Below are 12,854 nucleotides of genomic sequence, written 5' to 3' on the forward strand. Positions count from 1 at the left end.
GCATTATCAAGTTAAATCTTTTAATGGTAAAGACTTACCACTATTTTAATTAACAAAAAAATTCAATGTCAAAATAATGTGTGTAAATAATATAGAATGTCAACATTATGAGGTTGGCAACAACAGTAGTTTGTAAGTGGATAACAAACATCAATTAACAGATACATCAAGATGTCTGTGGGTTTTCAAACAAAGCAGATATGAAGGCAAAAACAAGAAGCTATTTTCATGTTAGACAGCACTCACTGGTTTATCTTTGATAGTGGGACTTGACACACACAGGTAGAGTTTTCCATCTTCTTCAATACATGCATCAATCAGAGCCTGAACAGAGCTTTCATCTTGAAAGAGCAGGAATGCATAGCCTGATAAAAAGGAAAAAAAAAAAAAAAAAGACTTATTTGTTCCCTAAATTTTTTTTTTAATTCTTCAACAGAAAGGAAGTATAAGCTGAAACTAAGGAAGGGAAAAAGAGTAAAAAAAAAAAAATTAAGAAAACTTAAATCTTCCTACGCAAAGTCTGATAGTATCAACATTAAGTTCAGTTTGTTATCTTGAAACATCTTTTAAAGTAAAATTAAATTTGCACTGAAAGTACGTATTAGGTATAAATTTAAAGATGCATTTGGGAAAATATAAGTTTAACAATGGAAAATCTTATAGCAAAGGTAAACTTTTATGAAAAGGCTAAACATTAAACAATATAAGGATACACTGTACACGTATATTGAATCTTGAGAATTACCTTTAGGAGGAAAATAGGATTTGCTCTCTGCCTTATGAGGCCAATCCACAATCAAAGGGCCAAAGCGACGAAAACTAGCTGTGATCTCATCTAATGAACAACAAAGCAAAGCAAAACAAGTAAATGTAAATATTTCTATAATCATTTTGGGGAAGTAGTTTAGAAAAAAAGAGTTTCAAATCTACTATTTACAAGAACAATACAAAGAACTCCTGTAGCCCCTTCATCTAGATTCCCCCAACTGTTACTATTTTACACATTTGCCTTCCACTTCTTCCTTCTTTCTATCTCTATGTATGCATGAATCAACCTATCTACCTACCTACCTTTTTTTTTCCTAACGTGATGCTCTATAACCCAGAAATACAACCACTGGCACCTGCTCAAAGCAAGGTCATTTCCTCATGTACTACCATGTAACCTTCCCAATCAGGAAATCAATATTCATACAATATTACTCCCCAATTCACAGACTCCATCCAAATTTCAAACTATCCCAATAGTATCTCTTTTCCCCTTTCTGATCCAGAATCCTATCCAGAACACACGATACACTTAGATGTTCTGTCCCTATAGGGTATCTGTATTCTTCACTTTTGGAACAGCTTCTCATTCTTTCCTGTCTTTTACATCTTTGACAGTCCTAGAAGTATAGAGGCCATTTGTTCTGTAAGATGACTCCCAGCCCGTACCATTTCCTCATGACCAGACTCATGAGTAGACAACAGGAAAATAAATTTCCAAAGAACTTCTGGAAAGAGTAGGTAAGCATGTATAGATAAGACCTGGGAGGAGGGCAGGACAGAGGAAAAGAAGAGATGGGGGATGTGTTCAAATTCCAAGCCGGCAGAACTGTTTTCCTCTCCTCCAGACTGTGAAAACAGTACAGTCTGCTCTGCTATGCTGCCTGTTTCTGCAGTACCATTTAGCTCATGAAGACAGACTGGTGAAGAGAGGAATGAAATCACTATAATCTGGAAGTTGTACTGGTTCGCAAATGATTGTTCCTGGGCAAGGTGAGCTAGCATACTGGTAGTAGAATTATAACCTTCACCAGGAAGAGAAAAAGCCCCTCACTTGTCTGATATGCAGGCAGGAGCCCTCCTACTCTCTTATAAGGAAATAAAAAAAGAGCACAGCAACCAGGGCTCTCTTGCTAGAGAGGCACACTCCCAACCTTGCAGGGCTCTCATCTCCTGGGAGTGTGCACTTTCTCAGGTGCTCAGAGGTCTGATTACATCTGCGCTGCCTCCAAGCCTGCAAGCCAGCATTTCTGCTCTGTTGGTTTTGTGCATTTTCAGTATTCCTTGAGGCAGCTTCTAACTACATTGAGCTACTTGCCTGAATTGTCCAAGTTATTTTCAAGGTATTAATTCTCTTTTTGTTAGTGCTTCCGGCACAAAGGTCATTGGGTTCTGAATTATTTGCTTCCCTATTTCCCCAGAAACCTTATAATCTTTAGTGTATAATTCTACAGAACACACTATTCTCAGGAATACATATTTTACATTATAGTAGAAAGGTCTGTCTACTTAAATTGCTACTGATTTATCAACATGCTTGATAATTATCATAATTCCCATTAATTTTGCTCAGTTTAAACCATCTCCTTTGCCAGACTAGTCATATTTATCTGTGCTCCTAAGAATTTTAGAAATTGCACATTTAAGATTGCTCAGTAATTTTCCAAAAAGATATAGACTATCTGGGCCAGAAGGAGTTTATTCCAGGCAAGGTCAGATAAAATTCACTCTTTGCTCTCTTTTTGTATGTAAGCAAATAATTCATTCATTAAACACCATCTGGGCTAAAGACTTGACTTTCAAGGGCCAAAAAAACAAGAATCCACAATACTAAGGAAAATGAGAATTCCAGGTAAAGAAAAGAGCAGGCCACACCCAGGAGCTTATTAGAGAGGCCAATATTGTGACCACATGGTCAGCCCAGGATGAACACTTTGGAAAGCTAGGTCCTCTGAGAGCGGGATCAAGACTGATTCAGTCTAGCCTGAAATCCCAACACAGCTTCCACCCAAGACAATTTTTCATAGATTAAACAAAACAAAACAAAAGAGAACTGTGTTTATTTCAATCTTTGGCGTTTTGAAAACTTTGTCTCAACCTTCCAAAAGATTGCCCATCTTAAGGAAAATGAAGTGACTCAATATATTTAATCTCAGTCTAAACTGGAAGTTATTAAAACCTTACTATTAGACCTTATAGAGTTTTAGAGAAAACGATTCTATTCTCCATAACATTAATTGGTTTATTGCCATTTCCATTTAGGAAACCAGGACAAAAGAGATTAGGGAAACAACCACCACCACCACCACCACCACTAAGGATATATGGTTGCTATATGGTCTGCTACTTGAGTTTTAGTCTGAACTTGAACTAGGGTCACTTAGGCCCACAGATGCAGAAAATATTGAACAACTAATCCTCTAAACCTTTGGCTGGCTCCTAAGGCAGATCTCAGCTCAAATATCACTTCCTTTAAAGAGTATTTCCTTGGGGCACCTGGGTGGCTCACCTGAATGAATTATTTGCTTACATACAAAAAGAGAGCAAAGAGTGAATGTCACTAGTTAAACATCCAACTCTTGATATCAGCTCAGGTCTTGATCTCAGGGTTATGAGTTCAAGCCCTGCATTGGGCTCCACACTTGGCATGGAGCCTACTTAAAAATAAATAAATAAATTAATTAATTAATTAAATAAAAAGAAACAAGAGGCTTTCCTAAACCACCTAAGAAGATACCCTGAATCATATCACAAAACAGTACAATATTATGCTATTTTCTTTTCAATACTTACTCTCTGATATTTTCTTGCATGATTACACACTTTTTATCTGCCTTTCCCTACTAGAATTGAAACTCTATGCACACAAAGACTTTCTATCTTGGTTATACTGTAAACAAACCTAAGAACAGTGTGTGACTTTTAAAAAGCCTGTAAATATTTGGCAAGTGAAAAAATACTCAGAAAATGATAAAACTCTTAAGATTCCCTTTCTTGTGGTACAACTTTAGGGCGTATTTTTCCAAAATTCATCCTTAATCTAAGATTTCAAATTTTTAATTAACTACATTTCTGGAGCAGGTAGGAAACAAACTGGAAAACATATCTGGCCAAGGCACCACACACAGACAAAAATGCAGTAAGCACTATGTTTGCCCACAACAGAACCCCTGAGATGGGTTTCCCAACGAGAGGTACTCTTTTCATTTAGTCTAATCACTTGCTTCAGCTGGTTCCCGAAGTCCTGCGCCCCTTCTGTTGTAAACTAATCTTATATGCCAGGATAGAAAGACAGGACAAGAGAACAATGCAATCAAAACTGAATACCTGGAGCCAGATAAGATTGTTAGAATAACAGCAACCACTATCTATGAGTTAGCTACTATGTGCCACAGTCCAGGCACTGTACAATTAGCAGTTCTTTGTAAATATACCTTCATCGATGTCAGGAGGTAATCCGCCCACAAACACCTTGCGAGAATATCGTTCCACTCTTTCTCCATTCTGGTGAGTGAAGCAGTGAGGTGAACCCAGGCCACTATGAAGAGGTTGATCCCCACGGCCATCATCCAAGAATCCATCTTCCATTGGAAACAGTGAAGACTGACCTGGAATAGAAAGCAGGAAAAAAAGCTAACAACAAATGTTCCTTGCCATTGCTGATCTTACACAAGAAACAAGGAAAACAGCAGATTCAATAAAATGGCTTTTATTTTTCTCACTGAATAGCGAATCACTTAGATATGCTCTTGAATTCCCATCACTTTGAAGTCTTAGTGGAGTCAGAGAGAAAGTACACGGTTAAATAGAAGGCTGCTCAACTATCCCCCTGGGATCCAGAAACTTCAGTGAGGTGAAACGGAAGTACAGGAGGAGGGAGCACTCTTTTGAAAGCTGTTGGCAGTAGACTGCATTGCCTTGGCAGGGCCCCAGGGCCACAGGCAGCCTAGACATGTACACTAAGGATTAGATTCGACTATCAGATGCTAGATCACTTAAATTTTTTTAAAACACAAAATAATATAGCCTACCCAATTTCCTCTAAGACTGTCCTTAAAATGAACAAGTCCATTTTTAAAGTGAGCACTCATCTTGGTTTACCTTAATGGGATATAATCAAAACCCATTGATGGCTGTTATCCAACTTCACTGCCTAGTATTAAAGAATTTAAGATTTTTAGGCATGCTAAAGATTTATTTTTTTTTTAGTTGAGTAATTAGCAGCTGCCACTAGAGCTATCTAATTCTAAAAAGTCATCATGAAGTTTGCTGTTTGAAAATCCTATCATACAGAATATATAAGCAGAAAAGACCAGAGATGCCAATGTGGTTAATATTATTCCCGTGTTTACCGGACAACAAAATATGAACTTTGGAAATCATAAGCAAAACACGGAGCTACAAAAAGCAGAATCTTTCAAGCACTGTTTCGTCACTTGTCAGGCTGGCCAATTTACTTCTAGGTACTACATAAGGAGTTTGTTAATGGATCCGATAGAAATGTAGGTTCAGTGCTCTTCCTTTACTGAAACATTCCAATGTCTTTGTTGCCACACTTGTCTTCCTTGCAGCTTTCCTAACTAAACCCAAGTAATAGTATATTTATTATGAATTTACCCTACAAAACTCTAGTTATATAATGAAGATAAAAAAGGACTATAAAATTGGAGGTTTTTTCCTAAATAATTTTTAAAAGTCACTTACATTCGAAAGTTGAGCTATTTGACTATCTAATTTACTTGCTTGTAGAAAGGCAAAGCTATGACAGGCGGCAAAAATAAGGTTTATTCAGGCACCTCTAGGAAATGATTCTTTAAAATTCTCTAAAATTTCTAGAGCTTTTTCCCCCAATGTTTGAAATTTACAGGAGTAGTCACTTATTTAGCTAATCTCATTTTAAACCAAATGTATTAGGCTAACCTAGTAGAAAAAAATAGACATAAGGTATTCAAGTATAACTGAGCTTCCAATATAATCAAGTCACACTATATTTTCCTTTTTAAAGATCCTTAATTTTTTTCTTCCAAGAAATTCCTTTCAGAAAAGAAAAAGGTGAAATAAATCTGCAGATATAAGTAAGTTGAGTTTATAATACAGGACATTACTGATTCGAATCCAGATCCTACCATTCTGACTCCTTCAAATTAGAAAGTCTATAACCTTAACTATGACATACAAAGTATGTATGGATCAAAGCTTTGTCGCATTTCCCCCTCCCCACCTTCCTCACAAGGGTAAGAAATTGAGCAAACTTAGGTCCTCTCCAAATACAACTGGTACGTTCAAAAGTTAGAAACAATAATGTTACCTCTCCTTCGCCCATATGTCCTTGCTGCATGTCAAATGAGAAAAAAAAAACAACCTTTCAAACATTGTCAAAAGAATCAACTGTGATTTCATCTACCAGCTTTTGAACCTGAAAAAAAAAATTGGCTATGTTCCTCATTTCCTAGTAAATGTCTCAAAAACAAGGAATTTGGATGGTGAGAGGTCAATTTAATGCACGCTTTTTTTTTTTTTTTTAAGTTCTTCAAGGACACTGTAAAGCTGTACTGAATTTTACTTGTGGTAAGATAAGTAGTTGGCTGTAACTGTCATGTCACTCCGGATCCAGACTAGTACGACACTCAGGTAATATGTAACATGATCTAAACCAAGTCCTACCACACTGATCTTAAATGCTCCCAAAATTCCCTGCTAACTAGCAATTCAGTAAATATTTCAATATTTAATTCATGACTTTTTCACCAGTACAGGATAAACAGCAATTTTACACCATGGCTTTATGATTAATCCCTAATAAAGAAAATCATAACAAATGAAATCTTTAGGCAACTTATAAATTTCCTTTTAGCCAAAGGAAGTTTCTTGTCCCTTGTCAAATTTTCCACCATGTCCTAAATGCTGAAAAGTATAAGGTCTGGCATTTTATTGCCAAGTAGGTTACAGCTAAGAAAAAAAAGAAAAGAAAAGAAAAGAAAAGAATATAATATAATATAATATGTATTTCCCTGAATACCTGGGAAATGGTAGTATAAACTTTAAATCAAGACACTTTTGAGAAAATGTCTTCCCTGAAACAAAACTGGCACTTATAAGCCCAGCTTGTCCAATTACCTTAATCCTATTCAACAAACATTGCTTAAATGCCTGTCTTGCTAGGGACTATGGATAAACAGCACATGGCCCTGACTACAACGGAACTAGCAACCTTAAATGCCAGACAGCCACGTAAGCAAGTAATGACAATGCAGCATACCTATTTTTATTGCTATTGTAGTTATGTGTTAGGTACAAGAACAGAGGAGGAGAAGCAAATGGCTCCGATTAAAGAATCAGAGAGAGGGGTGTGGCATTTGAGGAGGAGATGGGATAGCATTTGAGACCTTAAGGAAAAAACAGAGAAAGGGCATTGCAGGCCTGGCAACACAGCAAATAGGGTTGCTATAATGTTCAGGGAAAGATGCCTAGAACAGAAGCATACGGAACAAGCGAGAGCTTGACTAGAGAGAAGTGTTCAAATAGGAAGCTGGGAAAGATTCCTGAGTTAGAAGGTGTAGCACCTTTAAGAAGTCATTATACAGACTGGTCAGGGTTTTCATTCTTAGCCCACTACATAAATGCTCAATATGTATAACTCAGTTATAACTGAGTTGTAACTTGGAAGTACCATGTGCATATTTTCCAAAATGAAATTGTCTTATGCCAAAATACATTTCTTCCATTACTAGATACACTGAATTTCACCAAAGTACTTGAACAAATGGATTAAAAACACATAAAATCTCCCTCAGCTAGGATTTCACTTTGCTAGAGGTCTTAAATTTGGGGTGGGGGGGCAGGTATTTTCTCAGTCAACCTGACATAGGCTAAAAAGACAAAGATATCATAAAAACAGATGCTTAAGAACATTCTATTCCTATGACTGCTTCAATGATAAGGGAGTTTGGGAAAATAAATGATTTGAAAATTTTGGTTCTGTCAATCTTAAAAAGTTGATTGAGCTGCTTAGATTTCCAAGAAAAAGGATATTTGAAAAGAACAGAGACTTTTAAAAGCTACAAAATTAACATAAAACTCTCACAGCTTCCATTTATCAAAAATAACTACAGTTTCAGGAATAGTAAGTACTACAGATTAAAGGCAAAAATCAAATAAATCTCAAATTCTTTAAATATGTTCTTTCAAACTTTGATCTTGTACCACATAATTAAGCTGGTTAATCTAAGAGAATTCATGGTTAAATTCTGAAAACTACCTAGAAATGTTTTCCCACATTGAGAGAAAATAAGTTATAGGTGTACAATGCTTACAACCATAAAATCTGCCAAATCAGAAAGGGAAATTAATATAAATTAGTATTAAAAATTAAAAACAATGATATTCTGAAACACAGAAAATGACAGCGTTTAATTTTTTTACTTCTACTTATTATAATGCTGTTAATAACTATACATTATTTTCAGTGTAGATTTTGACATGACATGTATACAGAAAAGTACACAAAGCGTAAGTACAGAATTCAATGAATTTCTGGTAACATGAACATACCTATGTAACCAGAACCCAGACAGTAACAAAATGGTAAATAGTGCCCCTTCACCCTACATGTGAAAGATGTACTAAGCACCTTTTTCCCAACTATTTCAAATTATACTTGGCTTAAGATTATTATGATGCCATACTTGTAACACAGATCTTTACCACTTTACTGAGGAAAATGTCAGACAGATTTTCAATCTCATGATTATCAACTGTTGCATATTATTTGATGGTTCTGAAACATCCAAGGAAGTGGCAAGTTAAAAAAAAATAATTCATTTTAAATATGTTTAAAGAAATCTACATTTCGGAAAACTTCTAGCTAAGTTGGCTGAAATAAACTCTGCCCAGATCTTTCCTTTAATCACCAAAGAGCACACTGTTAAAAAGATTTTTAAAATGCAAGCTGCTATTGAATACAAATCTTCTAGTACCCATAGGATTTAAAATGACTACTATTTATACATTTATCTTTTATTTTTATTTCTTAGTTTTTACTTATAAGGTCCTCGATAACTTCATATTCAGTACTAACATGATTCAAGAATGTTCTAATAGACTGGAAATATTCTAGCTATAAATTTTTATAATTTCTGGATACATGTTGCTATTAGAGCTATTGAAAAGCACTTTATTTTCCCAAAATGTCTTCATAGGATTGCTTACAAATGTCCTATATTCACCATTAAATTCCCTCTAGTAAAACATTTTACTACTCTGGGAGACTAGATTTGCAAAGAAGGTACAGAAAGACTTTTCAAATCTTTTTAAAATATACATTATATCTATATATATTTCATTATAAAAATGGAGACTTTTTCTTAGAAAATATTATTTTCTCACTTGTTATAACATTTGTTATAATCAAAAAGAAATAAAGTATCCATAACAGCGATACAATCATAAGAAGTAAATACCTAGCATGCAGCCATTTTAAGAGTGGCACATATAGGGGCGCCTGGGTGGCTCAGCTGGTTAAGCGACTGCCTTCGGCTCAGGTCATGATCCTGGAGTCCCGGGATCGAGTCCCGCATGGGCTCCCTGCTCAGCAGGGAGTCTGTTTCTCCCTCTGACCCTGCCCCCTCTCATGTGCTCTCTCTCTCTCTCATTCTCTCTCTTAAATAAATAAAATCTTTAAAAAAAACAAAAAAGAGTGGCACATATTCATGTGCTGATATCTAAAGCTCTCTAAGATGTAGTTTCCATGAGTTTTCTATGTGTGTACTGTATGATTCTTATTGTGTACATGTAGAAATAAAGAAAATACAAGCAGGTATGTGGGAATGTGCGTAAAACTTTTTTCTAGAAACAACCACAAGAACCTTTAGAGAGAAAAACTGGCATGGGGAAAGAAAGAAGGATTTCACTTCTTGATTTACCCCCTTCTGTACTATTTACATTAACTATATTACTACACTTGTTCACTGTACTATTTACATTAACTATATTACTACACTTGTTCACAGACCCTTTTTTGTTTTCTTCTTGGTACTTATGTTAAGAACAAACAAATGGTATATTAAAGAAAAACATCCTTTCCTACATGAGAAGACCTAATCATCTTTGTAAAGAAGATGAATAAGATATTACTAGATTTTAGTAGGCAATGAAAGACTGCCCATACTCAGGCTACTCTGGCCCACCTCAGGCCCTCCATCTACCTCTCATTGCCCCCAAGCTGAGAAAGCAGATAGCAATTCTATTTGGAAAAAAACAAGGGGAGAGGGCTCAGATTAAAAGATGTTATCAAATAACTGATTTTTTCAGCAGGACTAAAAAAAAAAGTATGTAAGGGAATTACTTAAATTAGTAAATCATTTAAAAAGATGTAAGTCAAAGACTGGAAGCTAAAAGGAATTAATCTGTTAACAAAACAATAAAGATGATAGAACCAAAAAGCAGACAACCATCATAAAGACCAGGGCATACAATTCAACAAAGATGCAAAGAATCATTTTATTTATTTATTTATTTATTTTTTGTTAAATGATCTTATAAATCAACCCATAATGTAATGGACTGACTCACTGTCACAAAATTATTTTAAATATATGCCTAGTGGTTGAGATTTCATATGTCACATTGGCTTGTGTTTATACTAACTTGGTGGTACAATATTCAAAGAATGTCAATAAGATACAATAAAGATGAGACTAAGATACTATTTGTAAAGAGCTATCTTAGGGAAAAAAGGGCAAAGAATGGGACTCTAGTTTCTCTACGTCCCTAACCTTCAGTTTTTTACAAAAATGGAGAGCTGATCAGAGAATAACAAAAGATACCCTATGTACACATGATGACCACACAGTCAGATGTTCAGTAAGTAGTAATTTTTTCCTTTCCGCAAAAGTAAACTCCTGTGTCTATATTCTGAGGTTGTCTTCAATAATTACTCAGTTTTTCATTACTATTCGAAGGCTAACAACTGCAGAGCACTTTAGAATTTACAATATGTTTCCATAGTATCTTTTTTGTGAAGGCATCTTTCAACATCCTCCTTATTGTAGCAACTAGATCCACACTATATACATTTTCAGTAAGTGACTATAATCTACATTTCTCATGGGTAAATTATACCCTCCCCCCCGTTCATAGATTTCTGTGTACCACCCCCAACGTTTAAGCAAACAATCTTCCTCCTTCCATTCCAAAGAACTATAATTAAGAGTTGTTCTATGCTAACCTTTTTTTAAAAGATCTCTTAAGTAATCTCCTCCTCTGGGACAAGCAAATGTTTTAGTGGATGCTTCCAAGGGAGAGACATCCACAGAGAAAAGGAAATACATACATAAATCTGTTAAAACCTAATATATTTTGCTGTCTGCCTGCGGTTTCATTTTTGAAGCAGTTAATCCTATTAACACAATGCCTTTGTGTTATGCCCCACCTAGGAAGGCTAACACAATGGAATGGAAGGTGGGGGGAGAAAGGACCATGCAGGAGCACTTTTATACAGAGGCGGTTGGGATTGCATGTTAGTTTTCTCAGGCAGACTAACTTTTCAAGATGGGTAAAGGGAAAATTAACCTTTCAATCTGATGTCTGTCTCAAAACTACACCAAGACATACCAAAGGAATCTGAGGTAAGTCTGGCCCAAGCTTAACACTCCTTTCTGACTTGGCTGAGAAACTGAGTCAGTTTCAGGCTTGTTCTTCATAACCATAAAATGGATGTTCTAACTACATTCCTATTACATAAAATTTACTAGGAAAAGGTATGTGATCTGGGATGAATTGTGTTTCTTCCTCAAAATTCATATGCTAAAGTCCTAACCTCCAGAACCTCAGAGTAGGACTGTATTTGACAACTGGGTCTTTGAAGAGGTAATTAAGGTTAAATGAGGTCATGGAGGTAGGCCCTAATCCAATATGACTGATGTCCTTAAAAGAAGAGATTAGGATACCATTCATGCACAGAGGGAAAATCATGTGAACACAAAGAGAAGACAGCCATCTACAAACCAAGGAGAGAGGCCTCAGAAGAAATGAACCTTGCTGGCACTTTGATCTAAAAACTTCTAACCTCCAGGACCAGAAGCTCTGAGGAAACAAATTTCTGTTTAAGCCACCAGTCTGTGGTACTTAAGGCAGCTCTAGCAAACTAATACAGCATCCAGAAAGTAGCTACGAAGTTTGGTTTTTTTTAATACACTTAAAATCCAAGGATTTCCCCCAAGAATGTCCTCTAAAAAAAAAAAAAAAATCTCTACAACTAATAACAGTGATGGATTGAATGATTTCCCCAGAATGTGCACCACAACACTCTTAGCACAGTTATCAATTATTATTTGTTGAATTATACGGGCAGTGTCTTTAAAAGTCATGAGTGGTATATGAAGGTCACTGCGTAGTATAAAAACTGATGATTGAGCATGGCCAAAGGGGAAAAAAAGTAATTTGACCCACTAGATGAGTAAGCTCTTTTTATCTTTGTACATGCAAATCCCAACATTACTCTAATATAAACTGCTGAAGCTGGTAGACTATTCTGAATCTTTTTTTCATTTTATTTATTCAGGATTTAAACCCCACTTCTTTTCCAAAAAGCTTTGGGATTGCTTGAAAATTTCAAAACGAGTTATACAATGAAAATCATCGTCGAAATTCAGATGTTCATGTGAAGAGAGTAAACAGTTCTCACATATTTTTATCTAAACAAAGAAATGGCTTTCAACTCAACAGCGGCTTGGAAGAAAAAGCTCTGAAAGTTACAGTTGAGACAAGTAGAGTAGCTATATAAAATCACTTTTCTAAAGGTTTTTAAGCCTGAATAGATTATTTATGGTGGACAGGGAAGAGCAGCTCCTTACAGGTCCTTAAAGTCTTAAAATTGAATAATGAATTAAAGCAACACAATGTACTAGGCTTTTATTTCAGTTTTAAGAAAAGACTGCATGGATAGGAGATACAAAGGGACTGCATTTAAAAATGAATGTAGTAGTTTTTATGTTATTTATTTCAATAATCAGCCAAAGAAAGCATGTTCAACTACAGATGATTTTTACATTCATCTTAATCCCGTTTTGTTTTTTCCTTATAAATTT

General features: G+C 35.5%; 1 protein-coding gene across 4 annotated transcripts in view; it reads right to left on the reverse strand.

Annotated features, from left to right (window-relative positions):
* CPEB4 (cytoplasmic polyadenylation element binding protein 4) overlaps positions 1 to 12,854 on the reverse strand; it is a 61,133-nt gene that overhangs the window by 9,649 nt on the left and 38,630 nt on the right. For 2 of the 4 annotated variants that reach the window (XM_027604982.2, XM_027604980.2), the window contains 4 exons: positions 6,077 to 6,100; positions 4,203 to 4,376; positions 746 to 835; positions 247 to 365 (listed from right to left, as the gene is read on the reverse strand). In XM_027604982.2, the coding sequence (XP_027460783.1) occupies positions 247 to 365; positions 746 to 835; positions 4,203 to 4,376; positions 6,077 to 6,100 (407 nt within the window). The remainder of the gene's footprint in view (positions 1 to 246; positions 366 to 745; positions 836 to 4,202; positions 4,377 to 6,076; positions 6,101 to 12,854) is intronic. The other 2 variants (XM_027604983.2, XM_027604981.2) reach the window with 1 other exon arrangement.

The sequence above is a fragment of the Zalophus californianus genome, chromosome 5 (assembly GCF_009762305.2).
Source record: "Zalophus californianus isolate mZalCal1 chromosome 5, mZalCal1.pri.v2, whole genome shotgun sequence".
Lineage (NCBI taxonomy): Eukaryota > Metazoa > Chordata > Mammalia > Carnivora > Otariidae > Zalophus > Zalophus californianus.